Source organism: Helianthus annuus, chromosome 2 (assembly GCF_002127325.2).
Source record: "Helianthus annuus cultivar XRQ/B chromosome 2, HanXRQr2.0-SUNRISE, whole genome shotgun sequence".
NCBI classification, from domain to species: Eukaryota; Viridiplantae; Streptophyta; class Magnoliopsida; order Asterales; family Asteraceae; genus Helianthus; species Helianthus annuus.
Genome location: NC_035434.2, coordinates 85,245,711 through 85,271,777, shown reverse-complemented (window position 1 = coordinate 85,271,777; position 26,067 = coordinate 85,245,711). Strand labels below are relative to the sequence as shown.

General features: G+C 36.8%; 3 protein-coding genes across 4 annotated transcripts; all 3 read right to left on the bottom strand.

Moving 5' to 3' along the window:
* Nucleotides 1–5,223: 5,223 nt before the first annotated feature.
* On the bottom strand, nucleotides 5,224–9,192 carry LOC110918852 (protein PHOTOSYSTEM I ASSEMBLY 2, chloroplastic). The gene is made up of 4 exons (XM_022163133.2): nucleotides 8,736–9,192; nucleotides 7,464–7,523; nucleotides 7,068–7,114; nucleotides 5,224–5,455 (listed from the first exon to the last, which is right to left on the bottom strand). The coding sequence occupies exons 1-4, from the start codon at nucleotides 8,844–8,846 to the stop codon at nucleotides 5,368–5,370; spliced, it is 306 nt and encodes a 101-aa protein (XP_022018825.1). The 5' UTR covers nucleotides 8,847–9,192; the 3' UTR covers nucleotides 5,224–5,367.
* LOC110918845 (phosphatidylinositol-3-phosphatase SAC1) lies at nucleotides 5,246–15,115 on the bottom strand. Its single transcript, XM_022163127.2, has 16 exons — nucleotides 14,559–15,115; nucleotides 13,207–13,429; nucleotides 12,700–12,776; nucleotides 12,412–12,599; nucleotides 12,085–12,182; nucleotides 11,732–12,000; nucleotides 10,910–11,258; nucleotides 10,703–10,824; nucleotides 10,497–10,607; nucleotides 10,225–10,422; nucleotides 9,975–10,160; nucleotides 9,500–9,611; nucleotides 8,736–9,312; nucleotides 7,464–7,523; nucleotides 7,068–7,114; nucleotides 5,246–5,455 (listed from the first exon to the last, which is right to left on the bottom strand). Exons 1-13 carry the CDS (start codon nucleotides 15,005–15,007, stop codon nucleotides 9,076–9,078), a joined length of 2,619 nt encoding a protein of 872 aa, XP_022018819.1. The 5' UTR covers nucleotides 15,008–15,115; the 3' UTR covers nucleotides 5,246–5,455; nucleotides 7,068–7,114; nucleotides 7,464–7,523; nucleotides 8,736–9,075.
* Nucleotides 15,116–19,329: 4,214 nt separating this feature from the next.
* On the bottom strand, nucleotides 19,330–25,446 carry LOC110918835 (histone acetyltransferase of the MYST family 2). Of its 2 annotated transcripts, none has more exons than XM_022163118.2 (9): nucleotides 25,173–25,446; nucleotides 24,221–24,309; nucleotides 24,041–24,100; nucleotides 23,764–23,973; nucleotides 23,572–23,640; nucleotides 22,732–22,893; nucleotides 22,558–22,651; nucleotides 20,557–20,705; nucleotides 19,330–19,684 (listed from the first exon to the last, which is right to left on the bottom strand). In XM_022163118.2, exons 1-9 carry the CDS (start codon nucleotides 25,309–25,311, stop codon nucleotides 19,481–19,483), a joined length of 1,176 nt encoding a protein of 391 aa, XP_022018810.1. In that variant the 5' UTR covers nucleotides 25,312–25,446; the 3' UTR covers nucleotides 19,330–19,480. The 2 variants fall into 2 exon arrangements, with proteins under 2 accessions (XP_022018810.1, XP_022018813.1); XM_022163121.2 differs by having other exon boundaries at nucleotides 20,557–20,699; nucleotides 25,173–25,445.
* Between the last annotated feature and the right edge of the window lie 621 nt (nucleotides 25,447–26,067).

Here is a 26,067-nt window from a genome sequence, read left to right as displayed (position 1 = left end):
ATGCGACTTCTGGCTTCGTGAAGTCCACTTCTTAGGCCATGTGGTGAACAAGGATGGGATTCATGTCGATCCATCCAAGGTTGATTCGATCAGAAACTGGCCAGCACCACGTACACCGACAGAAATACGCCAATTCTTGGGTTTGGCGGGTTACTACAGGCGATTTATTAAAGACTTCTCAAAGATCGCGCAACCACTTACTATGCTAACACAGAAAGGTGTCGTTTACAGATGGGGTAATACGCAAGAGACCGCTTTTCAGTACTTAAAGGATAGGCTTTGCAGCGCACCTATTCTCTCATTGCCAGAGGGCACGGATGACTTCGTGGTTTATTGTGACGCATCGATACAGGGGCTTGGTTGTGTATTGATGCAGCGGGATAAAGTTATTGCCTACGCTTCGCGGCAACTCAAGGTTCATGAACGGAACTACACGACGCACGATTTAGAGCTGGGAGCTGTTGTTTTCGCGCTTAAGATATGGCGACACTACCTGTACGGTACCAGGTGCACGATTTACACCGATCACAGGAGTCTCGAGCATATTCTTAAGCAAAAGGATTTGAATATGCGTCAACGGAGATGGGTTGAACTTCTAAACGACTATGAATGCGCCATCAAGTATCATCCAGGCAAGGCCAATGTTGTGGCTGATGCCCTCAGTCGGAAAGACACTCTACCTAAGCGCGTGCGAGCGCTACAGCTTACTATTCAGTCCAGTCTTCCTGCACAGATACGAGCTGCTCAGTTAGAAGCACTGAAACCCGAAAACGTCAAAGCTGAAGCCTTACGCGGCTCAAGGCAACGCATGGAACAAAAGGAAGACGGCGCCTACTATGTAACGGGGCGTATTTGGGTCCCACTTTATGGCGGTTTACGCGAGCTTGTAATGGATGAAGCTCACAAGTCTCGCTATTCGGTACATCCAGGGTCGGATAAAATGTACCACGACATCAGCACTACTTATTGGTGGCCTAGTATGAAGGCTCACATCGCTACGTACGTTGGAAAATGCTTAACCTGTGCGAGAGTCAAGGTTGAATATCAGAAACCAGCTGGTCTACTTCAGCAGCCTAAGATACCGCAATGGAAATGGGAAGAAATTTCCATGGATTTTGTTACAGGTCTACCTAGATCTCAGCGTGGGAACGATACAATATGGGGTCATAGTTGATCGACTCACCAAGTCTGCACACTTCCTGCCGATCAAGGAAACGGACAAGTTCTCCACTCTCGCAGACGTCTATCTTAAAGAAGTTGTTTCGAGGCACGGAGTGCCCACCTCTATTATTTCGGATCGCGATGCACGATTCACGTCAGAGCTTTGGCAAGCGATGCACAAATCCTTCGGCTCACGATTAGACATGAGCACAGCATATCATCCTCAGACGGATGGGCAGTCTGAGCGAACTATCCAAACTCTAGAAGACATGCTTCGAGCGTGTGTCATCGATTTCGGCAACGGCTGGGAAAAGCACCTCCCTTTAGTGGAGTTTTCATACAATAACAGCTATCATACCAGCATTCAAGCCGCTCCATTCGAGGCATTGTACGGACGTAAATGCCGGTCACCTCTCTGTTGGGCAGAGGTGGGGGATAGTCAAATTACGGGTCCAGAGATTGTAGTGGACGCCACAGAAAAGATTGCGCAGATACGACAACGCATGGCGGCAGCACGCGACCGTCAGAAAGCCTACGCGGACAAGCGTAGAAAGCCATTGGAATTTGAGGTCGGGGACCGGGTTTTATTGAAAGTTTCACCCTGGAAGGGTGTGGTTCGATTTGGTAAACGAGGCAAACTGAATCCGCGGTACGTCGGACCATTCGAAATCTTAGAAAAGATTGGCAAAGTAGCCTACAGATTAAACCTACCAGCTGAACTCGGTGGAGTTCACAATGTATTTCACGTGTCGAATCTGAAGAAATGCCTATCAGATGAGACCCTTATAGTTCCTTTTAAGGAACTCACTATCGACGAGCGGTTGCAGTTCGTCGAGGAACCAGTTGAAATCACGGACCGGGATGTTAAGGTCCTCAAACACAAGAGAATCCCTCTTGTTCGAGTTCGTTGGAACTCCCAGCGTGGCCCAGAGTATACCTGGGAACGCGAAGACCAGATGAAAGAAAAGTACCCCCAGCTATTCGAAACCAATGCATCCACTTCTGAGGCTGAAGCTACTACTACTGAATTTCGGGACGAAATTCCAAATCAACGGGGGGATGATGTGACACCCCAGGAAAACCAGTGAACGATGTAACTTACCTAGCTTCCTCAGTGAGTGCGTACCAAATTTCGGGACGAAATTTCTTTTAAGTTGGGGATAATGTGACAACTCGAGTTTCTGACTTTCACTTTCGCATTAGATGCGCGTTGACTTTGACTGTTTAGTTGTTTGGATTGTGGACTTGAAATTGTACGCGTTGTGTTTTAATGAAACGTATTGTCGTTTTGCCTATATGTGATTACTTGCTGTGGTAGAAAATAATATTAGAATTATTATTAAAACGCTTAGTCTAGATCACGAAACATGACTTACAGATCGAAGGATCACGAAAGATAACCTTCGATTCGAAGGATCAACTTTCGGTTCGAAGGATCACGAAACATATCCTTCGACCAAGGACTCTATCCTTCGAACAAAGATAGGATCCTTCGACATCTTTCGGCCCAGTCTTTCTAATGGGCTTGGCCCATTCCTGTGATACGTTTTATATACGTGAATGCATGTAAGTCGACAGTTATTTCAAAAACCCTAGTTCCATTGTGTGTGTGTGACGGCATAGCAGACCCATTCTCTGTTCGAAGATCTCGTTCCGTAACCCAGATTTTTCCGGTTAGTGTGTGATGTTGTTTATGTTAATAGATGATGCTTTGAGTGTATATGATTTCATGATTTATCAATTGTCTTGCAATATGTGGTTTGTATGTTAACCGGATATGTATGTTAATCGGATATGGATGTTAATCGGATATGTATGTTAATCGGATATGGATGTTAATCGGATGTGTATGTTAATCGGATCTGTTGTGATGATGTTTAATGATAATGTTTTGTGGATCGGCTGTGATATTATGCAATTCGGAATTTGTATTGTTCATGGAACCGGAACATAATATGATTAAGTGTTATTATTGTTCATGTGGTTAAATTAGGGTTCATGAGGTTTAATATGAAACTCCCTGTTTGATCGATTCTGAGGTAACCGAATACTTGAATTTGTGTTAATTGATAATCACGGATAAACTTGGAAACTTTGAGTAAACGTAACTGATATTTATCGAAAGATATTAGTTATTCGAAACATAGTTGTGACCGAAAGATACTTGTTAGTCGAAACATAGTTGTTGTGACCGAAAGATACTTGTCCTTCGAACCATAGTAGTGTTGACCGAAGGATAGCATTGACCGAACCATAGTAGTGTTGACCGAAAGATAACAGCGTGGTCGAAAGATGACATTTGGTTCGAAGCATAACAATTGGTCCGAAAGATAACTGTGATAACTAATATGTCGAAAGATAACAGTTGGGTCGAAAGATAATGGGGGGTTATAAACATACTTTGAATGATGGAATGTATGCTTGATTTATTTGGCATGCCATGCTTGGTGATGAATGTTAACATTTGTATTCGTGTACACTAGCTGATGATTAAATGTGAAATGATACGTGTTGTGCCGATATGCAAACTGACTGTTATGTGATACATGATTGATGCATGATATTGGCTATCAAGCACTATGTGACATTAGATTGCATGCGTATCATTGCGAACATGAACTGGTTTGTTATACGTGCATACAATAGGACGTGATTAATTACTTGTGAGTGCATAACCTAGCATACCGAGCAAACCAAGGTGAGTTCACACTCCTACTAAGGCATGGGATTCCCGGGTCGTGGGAATGGGTAAAAGGTTATCATTGACTAAGAACGTATATATGCTTTTCCTAGACTATCACCTATCATGGTCCTCGGATGTCAGGACGGTTCCGTAGGTTGGGATAACACCTACGTGGTCACATGCCAATTACTGCCTCGGATGTCAGGCACGCACGTAAAACCTACGTGTACGCATTACTTACTTCTATCCTCGGTTATGAAGGATACGTGCGTAAAACCTACGCACACCCCATACGCGCTACTGTTCTCGGACGAAGAACAGGGATAATACGAATAGTCTAGTGGTCACATAACATGGGAAGCCCCCACCTGTATAACTTACTATTGGCCCTGTAGAGCCACCCGTTACATACTGTTACGCATTTACTTACTGTGAACTCGCTCAACTAGTTTGTTGATCATTCTGTTACATGCCTTGCAGATCGTTAGGTACTTGGAGCTTGCACTGGAGAAGCGGGTCGTTGTGGGCAAGGATCGTGGTTTCTACGTTGAACTATTATGACATTTAAAACTATTAACTATTGTTGGTTTATTTACTATGCTTCCGCTACACTTTGAAACTATGGTTATGTTTTGAACACCTATCGTATTGAATGGACGGTTTACATTTATTTTACTTAATATTAATTACATGTTCAATATGATTGGTGGCTTGATCCTGGTCAGTCACGCTCCCAAGCGGTGATACTCCGCGTGTGGATTTTGGGGGTGTGACATCAACGTCCCAAAGGACTAAGATGTGATCATCAAGGGAAAAAGTCTCTTGAATGTAGTTTTCAATATCACCAATCTTGTTTTCAATACAGATAATCAGCATGCCTTTGTCCCCCCTAGCCGGGTTCCGGGAAAATGGGTTTGTGGTGGGGCAAGCGGTATTGAAAGTAGAGTCAAAGAAGGTGGAAAAGCATGCGAAAGCTTGTGAGGATAATCAGCATGCCTTTGTCCCCCCTGGCGTTTGACAGGTTCGGCTCTTTGGCGCCGGAAGTGGTTTGGTTCTTGGCTAGAGTTCAGCGTGTGGTCCATAGCAACTTTTCGACCCCTCACAGGCGAGGCTTTGTCATTAGTAGATTAGGGTTTTCTATTCAGAAAGGGATGGCGGCACACTTTGTTGCCCGTCTACCTGCTATCCTTATGTAATTTTCCTTGTTGATTGGAATGAAATTTGGTGACAAAAAAAATACAGATAAGGACATTAGTTCTTCTCATACCTAGAGAAAGTCACCGGTCGTGTTTCTTCATTTCTAATAAAGGCTAGTCGGCCCACTTATTTATGGATGAAACGATCTATTTGGATATGTTTTAACTCTAACAGGTGAAACAGATTAAATTATTGTTATATAAGAAATGTGTCAGGATGTTAGGTAAATTGCATCACTGAATTGATGTTTCTAAAACAAAGACGTAAATTTTATTCATATCAGGTGCGACATATTATATAAACAAGAAAGTTTTATGTATGAGCGATCAACGTTCGCCTCTTTGTTCGGGTGTCAAGCCTCCCTTCCCGCAGCTTGGGCAGCTCTTTAACCCAAATCCTTGGCAATCGTAACATCTGTTTAAGTTATCAAAAGAATAGAAATAAGTTGTAAAAATATCTAAAGAAAACGAAGATAAAATCAAATAAAGCTTTTATTCTCACTCAACGTTATCACATAAGACATATAATGATAGACTCAACCAGAATCAAAAGCGTGAGAAGTTCTTGTAAATGGATCCTTAGTGAGTGTTCTCGATTTCTTAAGTTGTTGTAAATGGATCCTTGGTAAGTGGCTTTAAATGTATATAAAGTTTTGTATACGTTTATTGTTTTTGTTATAAAAGATGTTAAAACCCGTACACAAATCTCATATGTAGCCATGTACGTGAGTTGAGTTATTCCATCTTAGACTACATGTTATGGGGTGTGTAGCGGGGAGGGCAAAGCCCCTCCACACCACCCACAATACCCCGCCATCCACGCACCAAAGGCGTTGCCCCTCTTGATAGCGAGATCTCCACGGGTGTTAACCTCCTTTCCACTTGATTTTTTGGGATTTTGCCCTTGCAACCCCATTCTCAGTTCCATGGATATGCAATCATCACATCCAGTGAACCAAAATCAAAATCAATGATGAATCAACAAAAATTAATGTATAAGAAGACAAGTGAATATAAAAAAATTGATTAGTGGACCAAAATCAAAACCAAAAACTAAATAGAAAACTAGCCATCAAAGATCATTTCAGTAAAATCAAAGTTAATTCATTGTGTTCCGTTTCAGAATCGTTCTTGATTCATCAACAATTCAACATAGTAGCCTTTCCCATTTTGAATAAATGGTTTCATGATGGAATGGATAAATGGAGGTGAAGCTATAGGGTATGTTTGGCAAAAGTAGCTGGTGACTGGTAGTTGGTGGCTGAAAGCTGGTAACTAGTAGCTAGTAGCTATAGCTTTTTGGATATATTTGGTGTTTGGCAGAGTAGCTGAAGCTTTTAATAAAATGTAGAAAATGACCAAGATGGACATAATTAGAAATTTAAAAAGTTTGTTCATTAAAAAGTTCATTATCTTTCTTTCAAGGTTAAAATAGTCATTTTTTCCCTAAAAGCTTGTAGCTCCTTCTAAACGCTACTAGTAGGAACGTTCAACCAAAAGTTTCAAACTCCTAACCTAAAAGCTTCAAGCTCCTTCAACCAAACAAAGATTTTTATTGAGTATGAGTTTTTTCTTAAAAGATTAAAACTAGAAGCTCCTAAAAACTTCTAAACACTCCATGCCAAACATACCCGTAATAGTTTTTTGAAGGGTAAATTTTGGTGTTTAATCTCTTTTACATCTCAACTCCTTTATCAAATTTTCTAATTAAATACCCGCTCTTTCACTAGAATTTATTCAAACATTTTAATTACAACATTCTAGTTAGAATAAAAGTTTTAATATTTATTTAAAGACTGTAGATGATAATAAAAACGTTAAAAAACGATCAGTTTGAATATTTTTTGATGTCAAATCATTTTAATGTAAACATCCTATACCTAATAACAAAATCTGATTATATAATACATATAAATCTTGTTTTTTATGAAGAAAATTTAAAATAAAATTCAGTTTATATGTCGTATTAAACACCATAAATTAAAAAAAAAAAGAAAAAAAAACAGAAGATGAGAGAATGATCTTACTTCCAACGCTCGAATATATTCCCATTCTTCTTGTTTTTTCCCGTTCCCTGTATCAAACATAAAAATAATCGCAACCACTTTTATTTTTTAGTATTAGGCATGTAAACAAATTGAACTTACACGAATGAGACCTGTTCGGGTTCGTTTAACTTTAACTGAACAGATTTTCTTGTCCATTTGTTCGTTAAGGAATTAACGTGTTTGTGTCTGTTTATGTTCGTTGTTTGAAAATTCTTAACAAAGGGTTCACGAACATAAACGACACAAGCAAACAATAATGACACAAACAAACATAAAATAAACGACACAAGCAAACAATAATTGACACAAACAAACATAAATGATGATAGATATGAATACGTAACTAAAAATATGTTAAAAGATAAATGATGAGACCTTGCATCCAGCACAGTCGATGGCACCTTGGCCTCCACAGGTTTCACATTTCTTGAAAATCTGCAAATATCATATTATTATTGCAGTAAATTAGAAAAGCATTTTATGTGTACATGCTGTGTATACAATTATGAATACACTATTATTATTTTTTTAGTAGTTTCACATGCAGTGTAACCTTTTAATCCTGTCATTTGTGGGACTTGAATACAAAACCTTCAAACCTAGGCATTTATAAAAGTTGTCCAATGGGCCACCAAGTCATTTCACTTTCTCTCAAAACATATTTGAAGTTTTTTCTTCGGTGAGAAAAGGGGTCAAACTAGAACGAATACAATGTTAGAAATTAATTTTACACGTTTAAATTTATGTGAATTCGTAAATAATTAAAATTTACACATGTGTAAGTTTGTCATTTACACATGTGTAGATTTGTTATATTTACACGTGTAAAAATGCTAGTAAGAGTGATATTGAGAGGAGAAATGAATTAATTGATGTTGTGAATTCTTTTTTGATGTATTTTAATTAGAATGAGGTTTGTATTAAAAAAAACTCGGTTTTGATTGTTTTTCTCACTCGTTCTCACGGTTCTCGCAATATTTAGCGTTCTCAAGATAACGCTTCCCTATATAGAACTTAAAAGCTTTATTTGAATGTCAAAAGGACTAGAGACATTTTTAACAACCACAAATAGAAGATAAACAGATTAATAGAAGATAAACAGAACAATACAATAGTTTGATGTGGCCGGCGTTTAATGATATTAATGAAATAGTAATGAAAAGGTATGAAGTAATAAAAACCCGAGTTGGGAAAGATGGTTAAATTGCATACCGAATAATGTTGACCATCTTTGTAACGGTACCTTTATCAATCTATAGTTACAAGAATGATTAAGAGTGTTGTTAATTAAGACCCCTTGATGCTCATAATCATTTCATTACATCAGTCATACGCTATTTGTTGCCCTATATACAATGTTCCATCAAATCACTTTGAAGGTTGATTAGTAGTAACACAGAGAAACCACAGGGTGTCAGCCCAGTGGCCACCGGCGGCACCCATCTAAAACCGGTTCGGGAGTCCAAAGTGGCGCGGGTTCGAATCCTGCTTGTAGGCTCTTCGCTCCCCTCGAACTCGGCTGGGTAGTCACCGCCAGGCAGCGTTGCCGGGTCGCTAGCTTGTGAAGGGAGATCCCTTCCGCGGTCAGGGGTCCCGTGCAATTACCCTTTTTTAGTAGTAACATAGAGAGTAATGAATAAAACTTACCGAGTTAAGTGAAAAACCAGTGGTTTTTGAAGCCTGAGTTGTGATATTTCCTCTTCGATTCAGAATAATAATAATGGGATTGGAAGAGAGAGAAGGGATGTGAGAAGCCATGATGTGATGTCCAATTACTCGCTGCTGCTGCTGCTTTTAAAGGTAGGTAATGTGGATAAAGAAAACATGGTTCAAAGTAGGACACCTTTCACCACCACTAAACTAATCAGTTATCCAATACTATTTTTATTTCACTTCTTTGAAAAAAAAAAATACATACAAAATGATAAGTCAACACAAATTCCATTCAACACTGTACAAGACAGAAAGAAGATGATGATTTCAAGGCTTAGACCTTGTTGAGCCTGTGTTCTCCAATCATCCACCTGGTCAAGTGAGTCGGGTCAACGGCAAGAGCATTGAATGCCTTGGGGCAGATCCCAAGATCCAACCCGATTACCTCGTATTCCGTCACTGCTGCTTCCATCTCACCTTCCACATCATCTATAACTGTCACTGAATGAAGAACCTCCTCATAATGCTTCTCTTTCTCACTGTCATTTTGGAAAGGTTCCATCGCTGGGTTCTACTTGTTGCAAAAAAAATATATATATATAAATTGGTAAAACAAAGCCATATGATTGCAATGAAACGACTTTTCTAGGCGACTTTTGACCGTTTTACTCTTTCAACCTCCTGTTTCCCTTTTAGCTACCCGTTTACCCAAAATCAAAAGGGATACTGCTACTGTAGTAATCAGCATATTTTTTTACCTGACAAAAGTGAGCATAGTGACTATAAACCTCGCTGTTTTCATCTTGCTCAGTAAGCAAGGTACCACCGTACCAACCATTGGCTTCGTCTATTGAAGTCATTGCAAGATAACTACAAAAAAAATGATGCATATGTTACAGAATTTGTTTAATATAAAAAAATGAAACGGTACGAATAGCTCATGTCAAAATCAAGAATGAAACTGTTAATATGTGATCCTGAATAAGCTTTTTGTCCAGACGGCTAAATCAGTATTGGTAATGAAATTGTATCAACATAAGCAACTAGCAGCAGCTATACATCAAAGGGCTTGTAGCCCCTAGAGGTTGAGGGGTGTAAATTAGGAGTAGTAATAGTGAGTGGTGAGTAAGAAAACACTAGCAGCTATATGTATGTTGTATGTTGTGCCACCAATAATAAGCAGCACGTAGTTTTGTGGATAAAAAGAAGAAGATGATTTTGCTAGAGAAATACCTTTGAAATACATCCTCCTGATTAGTGTCATTAGCGGAAGAAATCCAATTGGGGTCACATAATTCATCAAATTTCTTCTCATCTTCTTCACGCCCTAGTTCATCTGGCGCCACTTTCACTGTAGAACTACTTTCTTCAAACTTCTTCTGCCCAAAAAGCCAGTTTGGACTTCTCAGTTGTATTTCACTGCAAAATCCAATGTTAACTCATGAAGGAAGTAAAGCTAGCTAATGAAGTATACTTTACTTACACTGCATCAGGTGCCATCCCAGAATTTCCAGGTTTGTGACCTAGTTCACTACAAAGCCTAACATTCTTTATTGAACCACAAGTTTTTTCTATCAATTTCGAAAATGATGTCAGTTTCATCTTTGAAAAGTCCTCTTTGCATGCTGCAATAGGTGTCAGAGAACGCCCCATGCCTACGGGTTCAGCATCACTAGGTGAACTGCAAATGTCCAAAACATTCATTAATAACTTGCATAATAATAAATATAACCAATGAGTGATTTTGAAACTTACTAGCCTTCTGGGACTAGGTCATCCCCTATCCCAGATACATGAAGATAATAATCAGAATCAAGTTCCCAAAGTGCTGGCTTTCCATCCTGTGGCTGAAAGTAGCCCAAAAATCTGGTCAACGCAAGAAATAGACAACGGGTCAAGGTGAATCATGAATGGGATTAACGAACGACTGAAGACGTGAGGTAAGATAGAAGATTACATACAAATTAATAGCATCTTGTTTTTCACCATCTGTATAAGCATTGCTGTAGTAACGTTTGATAGATTTCAAAAATTCTCTAGATTGTGTTGTAGCTTTCCACTTTCCTTGCCTCTCCGTGAATACCTGCAGCAGCAGCAGCAATTCATGATCTTACTATTATTATTATTATTTGTCATATCATAATTAGTAAGGATTAGATTAGACATACAGTGTTGTGAGCAGCAGAACCACCATACTGGTGTGCAAGAGCATCACCCATGCTTAGGTACATATCCATAAGAGCAGCAGCAATACTGCTATCCTGATCCAGTTTTGGATCATCTGTTAATCCCATGGCATGGAGTTGGCGCCCTAAGGCGGCTAAACCATATGCATATTGTGCGACATTTGTACGGTCTAAACAATCAATGCAATTTGTTCTTAATACTCCACTTTGGAACTGTGGACCATTGTTGCTGTTATTGTATTTCTTAATAGTCTTCTTCTCTTGTTTCATCATCGTATCACTATTACTCAGATCCCCTGAACCATTTCTCAGATCTTTAAGAGAAGAATCCCTGCACAAACTTACAACAATTAAACCCAAACTTACTGGGATCTGACCAAATGTGATGCGTTTTGGGGCCACAAGCACAGAAAAAGACTATGAGCTAGTGGGTGCAAAGCGGACAATATCATGGCGATCATGACAATCTTACAATACGAATATGAGGTTGTTGTAGCTAGCCATACACCACCTTTCAGGTTTCAGAGCATACGCCTTATACTGTCGTTCAGCGTCTTAGCTGTGGATGAGAGAACACTTGTGCTTGGGTGGGACAAGTGGTATTTTGCACTCCCAAAATCTTAAACTTGCCATGTTGACATCGTTAACATGAAAACAAGTTATTCGCTATACTTTTTTTGTTAGTCAACTCTCTTAAATGACTATAAGTTAATCAAGGAATGATTTAATGATGACAATCACTCAGAACTAAAAAGGCAATGTTGATTGTTTATACCAAAGAAAGGCAGAGTTGATTGTTTATACCTGGCAGTACTTGTCCTACTGAGTTGGATTGATTTCTTTTTAACAACAGCTGGCTTTCCACTATAATAGAAGCCTGTCAAATCCAAAGCCTCACCAGCAACACCAGCCAAAACACCCAAGATGTTAGCCGATTTGCTCTTTGCAAACTTGTGAAAATCCCAGTGGATAAACCTAAGCTGACTTTCTTCTGGAAGTATCTGGTTTAGATACCCAACTGCATTCGCGAATTCACGCCGTAACATCATTTCTCTTGGCCTTTTCTCCACAGTCTGCATTGCATTGCATTGCATTCATAACCATTACATTAACTACCAAGTATTTTAATCCTAATATCAACTTTTCCAAAAACAAACCTTGATCAGGTTAAGCACGATAAGTGGATTGCCATATCTCTTTTCCAGATCTTCAAAGTGAAGTTTGGTTGCCTCATATGTAGGATCATATCTTTGCACTACAACCAGGATCAAAGATTAATATAATTTGGGCAAACGACCACCCGCGCATCGTGGATTCACAATCCACCGCCCCTCTAGTGTCAATATATATTTCCATTACCATAGAAATAAGCATACTATTTCTCTCTTATTAAGTATATCAAAGTAATAAATAAGCAAATTATTATTTTTATCTATTTTCGACTGAAATTGAACAGGAGTGTGAAAAAAGGTGACTCTTCTTACATATGATATCAGGTTTTGGACTTAACCGTGAAGCTTCTTGTGACCAAAACAGGGGAATTGAGCCCCTCATTTGCACAACAGAACTCATTTTCCCTTTGAATGATCCCGCTTCTTCATCAAGAACAATTTGCTCCGTCTCAACATCATTTGCAACCCTACCTCTATCATTCACTCCCCTTTTCAAGTAACTGTGTATCCATGGAAACCAATACCAATACACAGCTAATAAGAATATATGTCCATACCATTTTTGTAAGCAAAAGACAGAATATATAAATTTATACATACCGTGTCCCAGCAAAGTGGCGAGATCTCTTGGACAAGAGTGCAATACTGAAGTCTCTTCCAAAAACCGATAGTCGTACCTGTAATCATATATACAACAATAGTGAATCCACACAAAACATCTACTGACCTTTTTTAACTAAAGAACACCTACGGTTGAATTTTTATCATTGAAAACTTCTAATGAACTAGACGATGAATTCCAACAAACTTTTTTGTTCAATCTACATGTGAGCCGTGTTAAGATTTGTCACACGAAAAGATAACCCCCTCTATCTGATGATGTACTAATGAGTTGGTTTTCATTGATTATGCCAGCATTCTTATTAAAAATGTCCGCCATGTATAAAAAAACTTCATTATCCTCCTACCAACTTTTTTGGGTATAAGAAAAGAATTACGATACCCGTATTTAAATTATTTATAGAGGGGAGCTTTCACCTAACTAAAGAGAACAAAACCCTTCACTCTAACATGGAGATACTACAAACAGGTGTAATAGCAACAAACCTGCTTAAAATTTCCATGAACGAGAGCAATAGTCCAGATAGTGTTATGGCATCTTGATCGAATTGGTTGTGTTAGAAAAGCATTCCACACAAATATGTCATCATATGGCATCCCTTCATTACCATTGGATAAGACATTTTTTTGCAAACTTCGCATTATAGGATACGTGTAACTATAGTAAAAATCTTTTGTCAAATCCACACTGGATAACAGCTTCTTATACCTGCAGCAATATTATAAACTATGTTCAAATCAACGTAACCTGATATTTATTATTAATTTATTATGCATTTCAATGTTACGCAAAACCAACGCATTCTATGTTGAAACTTTTATTACGTGGTCAAGATTATGAGGAATAACTGAAAATAAAGAAAAGTGTTCCCATAATCACAAGGTATCAGAATGTGAAGACAGTAAAAGATGATATATGAAATGATTTATGTGATGAACGCAATGTAACCAAACTATATAAAGAAAAATGCCAATGTGCAGCCAAATATTGAGGGATGGGTTTAGAAACAAGTTGTAGTGATGATGATGATGATAAACAGAAAATAGAAACCGATAGGCTGGTGTACTTGTGCTACCTTCCTTGGTTAATATGACGATTATACTGTTTCCCCCACTAGATGTTTATAACAATATGTGAATAGAAAATAGTGAGACGGGTCACGCTTACAAGTCAATATTACTTATTTGTCTTTTATGTATTAACTGGATTCTTTGTCATTATTTTCGTGTAAGTGTAGTTTTCCAAGTGTCTTGCTAACCATGGCAAATAAAATATCGACGAGGTCATTAGGGTTATGGATTTTATTATGTAGGCTTTGGGTCCTTTAGACATTGGGAGATTACATATTACTTAAATAGTAGGCAATAACCTTTTCTTTTCATTTGGTTATTATCACGAATCTAACCACGTTGTTATGAAATAGGTAACAACACTTATGCTGCTTATATGGTTAATGAGAATTATATCGTTCCCATAGTTAATAATATAATATGGTTTGATATTTTCTTAATTAGTATCGTTATCTATATAAGTATAGTAGTATTAGTTGTGAATGCTTGATTGAGTCGTTAAAGGTTAGGCATAATCATCTATTGAGCATAGCCAGAAGCCAATTCGGAAGGAGAACCGCCTCCTGTATTTCCATTCATTTTTAGTATTGAGAGAGACCTACCTCTCTCTCATATTAATTGGTATGAAAAGGGTAGACGAAAAACCAAAGAAATCATTCTTGGAAATGGAGAATGCATTTCTAGTAGTCTTCCATTCCATATATAGAAGAACATAATAATGATTTATTTATGCTAATAATAAATTAATGATGATACTATATACATACCTGAGCTCGGTTTTGGAATGAGCAAGATCGGTCTGCACAGAGACATGTGGAATTGTAAGAATTTGGGTCTCTTGGATGCTGTAGATGGCATGACCACAGATAGAGCCAATCTGCTTACGCTTGGTAACCAAAATCAAATAATAAGACTCCAAGAACTTAATACAACCGGCGATGCCGTAAACCTTGTTGACGAAGATACAGCCACCCGTGGCTCGATTGCCCTCGGCAATCCGGTGAAGCAGGCTCTTGACCTCTTGAGGAGGATAGACGACTGGATCTTGGCTTATGTTAAGATCGGAGGGTTCCATTCGATCAATTTTGAGGACTCGGAAGAATCGCTTGTTCCGATCACTGCCGATGAGATAGTACCGGGCCCTAGTCTCGTACAGATTGAATTTCTCCAGGGAGTAGCACCAACTTTCACCCTCCTCACTGCCCCCCTTCGCCATCACACAAGATGATGCTGCTCCTCCTCCTGCTTTTGCACTTCCCCCTCCCTCCCTGCCTAATCGATCATATATTAGCCCCAGACATTCACATTTCCCTTCCCTTCCCTTCCCTTCCTTACATTTTATTTTATTTTATTTTACTTTACTTTGAGGAAAGCATTTATTTAAGGCAATAAAAAATAATGACTTTAGAATGAGGACAGTAACATTTTCAAATTATACACATGATACATTCATTATCAAACTAATAAAAGTTGTAAAAAAAGTTGTACGGTACTGTTGTTCGTACGGTAATCGTGATCAGGGATGAGCAAATGGTACCGGGTAGCAGCACTGAATTTCCCGAATCAAAAGATTTCCAATATCAATTCGACACCAACTTTTGGCGTTTTCTGTATTAGTGTCGGTTTTTACTTTTATGTATTGATACCGAACAGGACCGTACCGGTATTTTCGATACCAGTACTGGTTCGATACCGGTTGTCACCAAGCTTATCACAACCCCTGATATTAAAAAAAAAAGATTAAAGTTAAAAAATAAAGAAAATAACTATTATTATAATATTAAAATAATAAAAATATTAAAAAAACTGTATAGTATTATAATATTAAAATCACTGTTCATTTCAATTCGTTTATTAATATATATAATATTAAATTTATTAATATATATAATATTAAAATCACTGTTCATTTCAATTCATTTATTAATATACAGTAATTATGGCTTCTTTTTGGATTTCTTATTAACCAACTTATTGATTTATAACTTTTACAAAAAAGAGATTTTTATAAAATGATGTTTGAGTAATAGGTTAAAAATGAGGTTTTGATGCTTTGAAATTGAAAAAGACAACTTAGAGGGGACTGACTTTTCGAAAAAGGAGTTTTTAATAAGCAATCACAGACATCCCTTATATATAAGGAATGTTAGTGATGAAATAATGATCGACCTATATTGTAATAACCCGCATATTTGAAAACATTTAACAATGATAGAGAGTGCACTGCACATGTGGTAAGTTGAGAATTGTTGGGATTTGTGTACCGGTTTTGAAAGCTTTAAGCGGACCAACACGTTGAAATATACATGAAAAATTGAAATTTTCATTAAAACATTTGAAAACCTATTACCATGGATACAGTAAACAAGAAACAAAAAACCAAATTGAGTGTGAAATAACTACAACCATGGTGTAGTGGATTAGAAACCGAAAGATATTTTTAAAGGTTCCACACCGAACACTGAGCTCAAGGAAGGTGTTAGCCCTCAAGATGTGTTATGTCACACCCCGTCCTAAATAGTGCTTACATTAATAGATTTCAAATTAAACTTAGAAGGGGAAAACTTTTTTTTATGATAGGGTCGTTCATGGTATTCACAATAGGAAAATTAACGGTTTATAATAAACGGAATACAAGGATTAATAATCCTTAAAGTTCTCCATGGAACTCCTCTTTAATGATTATCAAAGATACACCCTTGATAACATGCATTAGCTAATGTTACATGACTCATGAAACATAAAAAGTTATCAAAACGTTATCCTTGATCATGTTTTTTTAGCTTCATGCATGTGAAATCGTATATAGCATTCTACATGTTTTCAACTTCATGCATGCAAATCATTGATGTGTTGCGAAACACATTTGTATTTCCGTACGATTCTATACGTTTATAGTTAGTTAATTAGTTGTTTTATTTGTTTTTAGCTTGTATCTAGTTAGTTGTATTTTTACAGGTACCCGTGCATAGAAGGAGCTAAATCGTGGAAAAACGCGCACGCGGGAAAAACCAGTGAAAAGCAAATGAAAAATCAAGTATTCTAGTTCTTAGCACCAAATGAAGAACTAATGAGGGGTTTTTGGCGACATGCTAAGAACCTGGCCCACAGGCCCAATTAGTTTGTCTTTGGCGCCACACGAAAAACTTTGGTTAGGCCTTACCGACGCACAAAGATCGTCAGAATTCGGAAAAAACCCTAATTCGATTATATAAATACTTTTGGCCATTCTTTTCGATATACATCCCTTCCAACTGTCAAGTTTACGACTTTAGAGCAATTCAAGAGTAGAGAAAGTGATTGGAAGCAAGAATTGAAGCTAGAAGTCAAGAATCGGGTTGATTACGCTTATTTGCTTTATGTTTCTTGTTTCTCTTTGTTTTTCCAGATCATTAGACTTCATGTTTGTGATTTGTAAGACTTGTTCTTTGCTTTTGAACAAGATTGTTGGCTAGATCTTATAAGTACCTAGGTTTTGGATGAATACTTGTTGATTTTGGACATTTTCTCGGTTTTATGGATATTATTGAAGGATTAATATTAATGTAAAGAACCTTTTTCAACTGATTTAATGTGTGTGCATATTTAAATCTGATTTATTGTTAATCTTTGTTCCATATGCTTCTTGTTGAATATCTTTCAATTATAGATGCATATTACGTCACTTATTGTGTGTTTGTGATTAGTTTATGGTTATGCTAGACATCGGTAATCCATATGAACATTGATTGAGGGTTTGTTAGAACTTTATATTTTGCCTATCTAGATAGCTGAGAGGTGATAGATAGTCAAGTAATCTTTGTTATTAGGTGTTTAGGTGCAAAGGCTCTGAGAGGAGGTTTCTCTAGATTTCCTAACATCCTTGTTATTTTGTGTCTTATAACTTGTTCTTAGGTTACCCCTTGCGTCTTAGGGTGTATTGAGATCGTGAGACTAAGAGGTCATTTGTCATTTGGGTACATTAGGGTTGTTTGAGAGACTAAGAGGTAATCCGACCAACCGGTGAGTATCACACGCCCCTTAGGGTTTCCTTTTAGGTCACTCGGAGAATGATCAGGGATCCACTAGGGTGTCGTATTCTAAGATCCCGGTTCAATCAAGTTTCCATAGTCGAGAGAAATCAAATAGTCACAATTAGGATTCTTGGCCTAGATAGTATCTTCCAAATTCTTGAGTTCATCTTAGTTGTCAGTTTGATCGTTGTTAGTTATAGTTTCTTTTAAATTAATTAAACCAATTCAAAACCTTCTTTTCAAAAACCAAATCAATCAAATCGTTTAAACCTTTTATAGTGTTTTCCGGAGTCTAGTTTTAGTTATTGTTGGTGTCTTTAGTGTTCGATATCCGGACTTCCATTAGGCTGTATTACAGACGATATGTACACTTGTCTATTATTGTGGTCTAGTTTAAGGATTTTTCAGAGTTTAAATAAAGTGTAGTAGACCATACCAAACACATCAATCACATATCACATTTTAATTAGTTACATGTTTATAGGCCTAGGTTTTACTTTATATACACATAGACCTAGGTTTAACTTTATATCACATTATGTCAAAATTTTACAGATCCTTGAATGTAGTAAACCTTTATCTCCATAACAAATATATTACATAGATGGTCATGTGATAAGTCAAAATATAAATATCAGATTTATTTAATTGCATGTATCACTTTATGAAATGTTGACATAAACTCACTTGTTGCGTGTCTTTTGGTGTCTCTAACATCTTCTTTTCCTTTTATGGACGGGATATACCTAGACCTATAATGATGAATTTACAATCACAACTTAGATTCTAATATCTATATCTATACTATATTATAATACATATAAGATAGACAAAAATATAATTTTATTTAATTTCAAGAGTTTAAGTAAATACAACTTTGAAAACATACGATACAATCATTTGAAAATATATTGTTGACTTTTAAACCAACTTTTCTCCACAATTTTTTTTTTATAAAAGGCTATAACCTTTTAAGACATTAATATTTTTTGGAAAAAAATTATATCATAAGAACGATTATTTTGCTCTCTATAATTTATATATGGCATTGCTATAGTATTTTTTTAATTTAAGAAAGAAAATCTATTTTAGTGTATATGTGCGTGTGTGGTAAACATCAAAAGACCATATTTATCACAGCCGCATAGGCCTCGCCTAAGGCCTAGGCACAAAGCGCAAAAAAACGTGGGTCTAAGAAAAAAAGCAGACAATGAAAAGAATATAAAAAATATATTATGTATTAGAAAAAATAATATTATTCTTCATATAATATAAGGAAAAGCTATTATATAACATTTAATTAATATCATCTATTTAGCACCGAAAATTTTAAAATTTTAGTGTATTAGTGTAGAAAAGTAGTTTTCCTTGGATAAAAGTAGAAATCTGGATGGAATCACGCCGGAATTTAGAGAATTTGGCCGGAAACTCTCCGGAATCTATGAATCTCGTCAGAATGTGCGTCTGAACCATTACCTGGAAAATTAAAGCGCAATTGTCCTGCCTCACCTGAAAAATGGGTCTAGGCACAAGAGGCGATGGCTTTCAACAACTACGCAAAAGACATCTATATTGTTTAAGCAAACATCAAAAGCAAAATCTTGTCTGGTTTTTACAAAGCAATTATCTGAGCAACTTGAAATCATAATTGCAATTAGGAAGTGGGGAACCACTAGTTAACCTTGTTCTTTGTAAGGAGTCCAAATCAACTTGCTAACATCGACCTCAAGACCACCACGACCTGCAGCTTTTAGATGACGATCTAACACCTTGGGATCTGCACAAATCACATGCTGCCCTTTTCGATATTGTATCAGTTCCAGTGCCTGTAGAGTTGCCAATATGTCTTCTGCCCTGATGGCCGTCATGTCACTAAGCTCCTGCAGGTTGGGTCGAGTTGGGTTAGTACTAATAGAAAAGAAGCCCTAACTTTTTAACATTACAAGCAATTAAAGGGGCCAAAATGGGCACATGAGGTCAAAAATAGGTTTGTAATGAATCGGGTCATTTTCTAGTAGGGTTGAAACGAGTTGACCCGCAAATACTTGTCTGAAAAGATTATATAATTATTTAATTTGTTAATCACGATAAATAGAATTATTAGTATTACAATTATGATCAAGATGTTTGAATAAAACACGTAAAGAGGTTGTATGCGCTAAAAGTAGACTTTGTGACTTCAAATGACTTTACCCATTTTCGGGTTGTCTAATTATTTAGAGGTTTACCCGTTTGACCTGCTTGAGATGAGACAAGACTCAACTCGCCAATAATCAAAAGGGGTCAAAATTGCCAATATCAACCCATTTATAGGTAAATCGGTCAATTTGGGCTAAAAGCTATCTCTAAAGGGTTAAATGAGTGAAATTTAAAAAAATAACTTATAAAACGAAAAGAGGTCAAACTGTTTGTAAATTGCATAAAACCTCCTAATTATTACCCAAATATAAAAAACAAAAATTCCCATATGGTACTATGATTTTTGTTAACTATAAATAGCACATCAACTGTTTATAAAAAGGGGGAAAAGAACTTTTTTGTGGGTCATCATGACCCGTATCTTGGGGTATTTTATATGCATATTATCAATATTCAGTTTTATATGCACACCTACCACAACCCCATCTAATGTTTATAGTCAAGTTCCCCTCCTTGGTAATTATGAAACATACCCATTTTACCTTAATTATTCACAAGTCAAACATATAATCTGAAGGGTATATAAAATAAGTTTAAAGCAATAGTAAGAGACCTTAATGGATATGTTGCCTTTGTGCTTTTTCAAAATGTCTAAAAGAACGCGGGTCCAATATCCCCTGTAGCTAAGCAATCCCAGGTCAGAAAGAGGTCTTTCAGGTGTCCCAACTTTACCTTCTTTCTTTGAAAGTTCATAAGCTGCAGCTCCATGTCATAAAAAAAGCCATCCCATTATTTACATATCAAAAGCTAAAAACAAAAACAATTTATATTCAAATAATTGAAAAATATTATTCAGAAAATCTCAAAATAACAAGATGGGTATTATTTTTGTAGTAGATGGGTTAAGTTGGGTTAACAAGAATTGTTACGAGGGTCAAGATGGGTAACTTTAAAAAATAGCAAAATAACATCGTGGGTCAGGATGGGTTTCTTTGGGTAAACCCTAAGACCAACGCATTCTTCTTTTTTTCTCATCTCCCATGCCCAAATCACCACCATCCTACGACCTCCATTCCACCATCTCCGACCAGCACAACTCCGCCTCTCAACCAACACCGTATTCGGAGCACGCCTAAACCACCATACTCCAACCATCAACCACCGCTTCTGCTCACGACCATCGCCGCCAGCCCGCCGCCTTCGTTTCAGTCCAACTAAATAACCAAATTAGACTGCATTCGGTTGAGCCTAACTGATTGTTTTAGAATTGAGTCTATTATTACTTTCTTTGAGTCGCTTCTAGATCCACCATCACTGTGTTGAAGCCTAAATCGCTTGAAATTGAAGAACCCTATGGCCAATTTTCTCATGTTTTTTGACTGGATTCTCATGCTGGGCCATGAAAATAGCAACAAGATGAGTGAAAATAGCAACAGGAGGTTTGCCTGTAACTATATAGTTCTAAGTTTGAATTTGTCTCTTTCCTTTGTTGCTTGATGATCATTGTAGAGTCTCCATGTAACTGTTGGAGCAACGGATCCAAATGGGTAAACTTTTATTCTGGGTTAGGTTGCAAGAACACTTTCTATCCGGTTTTTGCCAGTTTTATATAATATTAATGGTTATGAAAACTCTACTATTACAAAAGTTATATAATTTAGAAGGTTTTACGAAATAGAATATACTTTGGAGATGCGTTTGCTCCGTTAATATTTAAGTTCTTTTATATAACCCATTTGACCCGCTAGAGATAAACCATAACCCAACCCACCCGTAATTAATTAGGTAAATGTTGCATATTTTGACTGGCATTTCCATGCCCTGTTTTGTTTGCTGCTATGGCGCTACGCAGAGTGGAGTTATTTTTTTGATTTTTTTTTTTGTTTATTTATATTTTTAGCCTATCATGCCCAAATCCATCTTGACAAAAACCCATCTTCACCTAAACCCATCCTAACCTATTTCTTAATAAACCCATACCCATCCTAACCCATTACCCAAACCTGCCCAACCCACCATTTTGCCACCCCTACATATAACAAACTACAAAACATGTTAAGGCAAAGTGACCTAAAGAAAGAACACCTTGGAGCCTAAAGAATCTAAGTTTGAATAAACACTATGTTAAAAGCATTGTGATTTATAGTTTTTCATATACACAGATAGCAGCATATCTACAAGAGCTATTTATCACTTTAGTTATCTAGTTACATCTCACTTGTAGGGATTTTAATAATCTACCAGCTGAAACTTGACAATAATAGGCCATATTCTATAATTTAAAAGAAAACAAAAGTGTAGTGCATTTCCATAGTCTCAGAAACCATAAAATGCTACAATCTCCATGAAGTAATTTTGTTGTGAGCAACTGAGAATTCTAGTATAAAGTTGTACATTAAAAGATAGACTAAAATGTCAGAAAGATATTTTTATCAAGTGTTCATTGAAGTATACACATGACTAACGTAGGAGCTAGAACTTTCTAAGAACGCTATATCTATACCAAGTCTCCAATATGTTGTAAAGTATTACAATAACAAGTATACAAACAGAACAGATATACAAGAAAGTTGGAAAATGCTTAAAAAAAAAAGAAGAAGAAGAAGAAACTCACAAAATGCAATTAGGAATTTGCCATAGCCTTTCCTCTGATAGGGAGGAAGAGTTAAAATGCAAGCAAGATTGTATGACTCCTCTGAATGCTTCTCCTGCAACATATTAATAAATCAAACTTTATGATTTTACTATTAACCAATCAGGAAAGCTTCTTTAATAGATAATTAGTTACCTTGGAGAAATAACCAACCATGTGGCAGCCGCGATCGTCACACTCACACAGCACATAAAATAGAAACAAGTCAACATCATAGTAAAGGGTCTTGTGGTCAAGAAACAGTTTTGCTAGATAACAAAGATTTTGCCCATACACCTTGTTCTTTTTCCCGTCAACCTGTCCAAACACACAAAAACTCATCCTTCAATGCATTTTTTCCACAGAGCTGGTTCAAATAGCCAGTGTCACAACTCTACGGTCTTATTATTAGCTAATTATGTTGGTTAACTATTTAGCTTATTCATGTTGCTCAATGAGGTGATCTTAACTAATTAGGATTTACAGTTGGCAGCAAGGACTTTCTCAAAGTTGGACGGACCTCACATGTAACGATATACTTTCTACTATTGGTTGTTGAATTTTTATATCATTTTATTTGTTACTCAAATGATATTGCAGAATTGGAGTGACAGCTAGCATTCCATGCCTAAAAGAATGACACGACTAATTTACACTCATTAAGCCCTACTTCTATTGAAGTGCATCATAGGGTAAGTTTCACTTTACACTACTGCACACCCTCCAAAAGTGTAATAATATACATACAAAGTTCATAATAACTAGCTAAACAGCTTTGTGTGCAAATTTTTTATTAGATGAAAACCTTACACATTTAAATTGTTATAAGAGGAGAGCCTAATAATTTAGATGCGCAAAAGTGGACTAATGCAAAATGGTGCCGTGAAATTCCTTTAACAAACCAGAAGAAAAACTACAAGTCCCAGCGGTCATGTTGTATGCATATACTAACTAACATACATACATGTTGGAGAGTTAGCATGCGTTAAAATATACCTCAAACATTGACAAGGTGCCGCTACGATATATCTCATCACCAGGGGGGTGCTTCAGGTCACATTTTTTCTACAAGAACAAAAGTCAATCACGTTATAAGTTGATTGTGCAATTTCCAGATGAATGACAATTTATGATCTAACTTGACAAATTAAAATTAAAAGAAAGAGAAGAAAATGTAACATATCTTACCATATGTCTCTGAAGCTGTTGTTTGCGCTTCATAAAAGTGAGACAAAACTCACAAAAGTAGAGATTGAGGCAATCATTGTATTCTGGTGGAAAAGGGGAGAAGTACCACGTCTCTATCTCATACCTTCCAAGTTCTATAGTTGCAATATTTTTAACTTTCGTGAACTCTTCATGTTCACGTAAGCTAGCAGCATCAAGCTCTTCATGCCCCTATTATATAAATAAATGCTTCAGATTAAACGTCAACAAAGCTTAAGGCTAAAATGGTTAATCAAACCTCAACATGAGTTTCGTCAATCTTGCGTTTCTGGTGACGTGTCATTTTCAAACCTGTTACCTAAAACACATTAACAAACCAAGAGTAGTAAATCAGGTAGCCTCTTCCAAACTTCAATACATTATACATTTACGAGATACTGATGAAACATTAAGAAGAGCAAAGTACATCAAATATTACCTTGTCTTCGACCTTTTCATCTACATCATTTTCTACTGAATCCAGGTCAAGTTGTTCAAGTCTAACCCATTCATCAAGCCTCCTATTGACTGTCAACAAAAGAAATGACATATGATACACACACCATTAGTTCTGCAAAACATTAACCGCGTACAAACATCTCAATCGTAAATACAGTAAAAAATACCAAAAGAAGTAAAAGAAAATCCAAAAAAAAACAAAAAAAGTAGTTAGGCACTAATAGTTTTTTTAAAACTTGGTTTGTCCATGGTGATGGTCATTTATGTATTATAGCATAACTGCTGAAATTAGACTCAGATAAAGTCAGAATGTGAATCCTTTAGTACCTACCATTTTCTAACATATAAACTAGCAGACTAATAGCTTGTGTCCATTTGTCAAATACATAAAATCTCTTCCAGAATTGTTGAAATTTATTATTAACCAATAATGTAACAAAGAAGAAGACTTGAAATAAGTTGAACTTTTTATCAAAAAAGAAAAAAAAAATCAAAATTTAATGTCCAAGAAAAAAGTGAGAAAATGGTCTGAATAGTTCAGTGGTATCTTGTTTTTTGTTTAAAAAATTGGATAGCAATAAGGGTATTATTTTTTTGTTTCTAGTGCCATGTGAATGAGGACTGTTGCATTTTTGCAAATTAAAATAAAGAGATGATAAGATTAAAAGAAGTTAGCAACAGACTTGTGTTATGATATATTTGTTGTCCTCTAAGGCTATAGTAACCTTGCCAGTTACATTAGATGGAGATAACCAAAATCAATGATTATGCATAACAAAAGTTATAACAAGTCACCCATCCTAGCAGTTGGGCAATTGAAACCTAACCAAGCTAAGAACAAACCCTAGATGGAAGAAACCCTAAATGGTAAAACCTAATAAATAGATAGAGAGAGATGATTTATTTAAGTTAAGAAGAAGAGGCTTGCTTACACTCGGTGTAATGAACATAGTACTCGTAGTCATTGGGTCCACCGGATTGAAGCCTACGGCGCTCGATCACCTTCACCGGATGATGTTTACCGTCCCTCCATCGGCACAGCACGCGAGTTCCTACTTCTAGCGGCTGCATCACCACCACAATCCCTTAATTAATTCCTCAATCGCTGCCTCGCTTCACTTCTTCTTCTTCAGAAACAAACAACTACTGCTTCCCCATCTTCTTCCCGCTAATCTTGATGGAAACGATCGCTACATTTGTTTAATTCTATTTATTGTCGGTGATAAATACTAAATTTATGAGGTTCATTGGGAACACTAAAAAAGTGGGGAACATTGGGGAACCGACTCAAACGAACTTTGATTTGACTCATTCCAGTGGCGTTGGAACCGGCTCGTCGAACTCTAACTAGGATCTCTTAACCCTAAACCCTAAATCATAACCCCCTAAACCCTAAATATATTAGGGTTTTGCTTTAGGGTTTTGCCTTATAGTTTAACTTTAGGGTTTAGGGTTTAGCTTTAGGGTTTAGGGTTTAGGTTTTAGATTTAGGGTTTAGCTTTAGGTTTAGCCTTTAGGGTTTAGCTTTTAGGGTTTATAGTTTAGATTTTACGGCTTAGCTTAGGTTTTAGCCTTATTTTTTGCTTTAGGGTTTAGAGTATAGGAGTTAGGATTTAGGGTTAAGAGATCCTAGTTAGGGTTCGACGAGCCGGTTCCAACGCCGCTGGAACAAGTCCAATCGGAGTTCGTTTGAGTCGGTTCCCCGCTGTTCCCCACTTTTTTAGTGTTCCCCAATGAACATTCCCCTACTAAATTTTTGAAATACTTAGTTTTCAAGATGTATAGAACGAGAACATCACAAACATCAAATGGATTAGTCCAAACGTC

Coding starts and splice junctions, on each gene's coding strand:
- LOC110918845 (XM_022163127.2), bottom strand. CDS start 15,007: ATGGCGAAGGGGGGCAGTGAGGAGGGTGAAAGTTGGTGCTACTCCCTG. Junction 12,777..13,206: donor TTCATGGAAATTTTAAGCAG/GTTTGTTGCTAT, acceptor ATATGATTACAG/GTACGACTATCGGTTTTTGG. Junction 10,608..10,702: donor AAACAAGATGCTATTAATTT/GTATGTAATCTT, acceptor TGCGTTGACCAG/ATTTTTGGGCTACTTTCAGC.
- LOC110918852 (XM_022163133.2), bottom strand. CDS start 8,846: ATGGCTTCTCACATCCCTTCTCTCTCTTCCAATCCCATTATTATTATT. Junction 7,115..7,463: donor TCGACTGTGCTGGATGCAAG/GTCTCATCATTT, acceptor TGTTTGATACAG/GGAACGGGAAAAAACAAGAA. Junction 5,456..7,067: donor AATATATTCGAGCGTTGGAA/GTAAGATCATTC, acceptor TAACTTAAACAG/ATGTTACGATTGCCAAGGAT.
- LOC110918835 (XM_022163118.2), bottom strand. CDS start 25,311: ATGCAGCCGCTAGAAGTAGGAACTCGCGTGCTGTGCCGATGGAGGGAC. Junction 23,641..23,763: donor AACAGCTTCAGAGACATATG/GTAAGATATGTT, acceptor TTGTTCTTGTAG/AAAAAATGTGACCTGAAGCA. Junction 22,894..23,571: donor GCACCTTGTCAATGTTTGAG/GTATATTTTAAC, acceptor GTGTTTGGACAG/GTTGACGGGAAAAAGAACAA.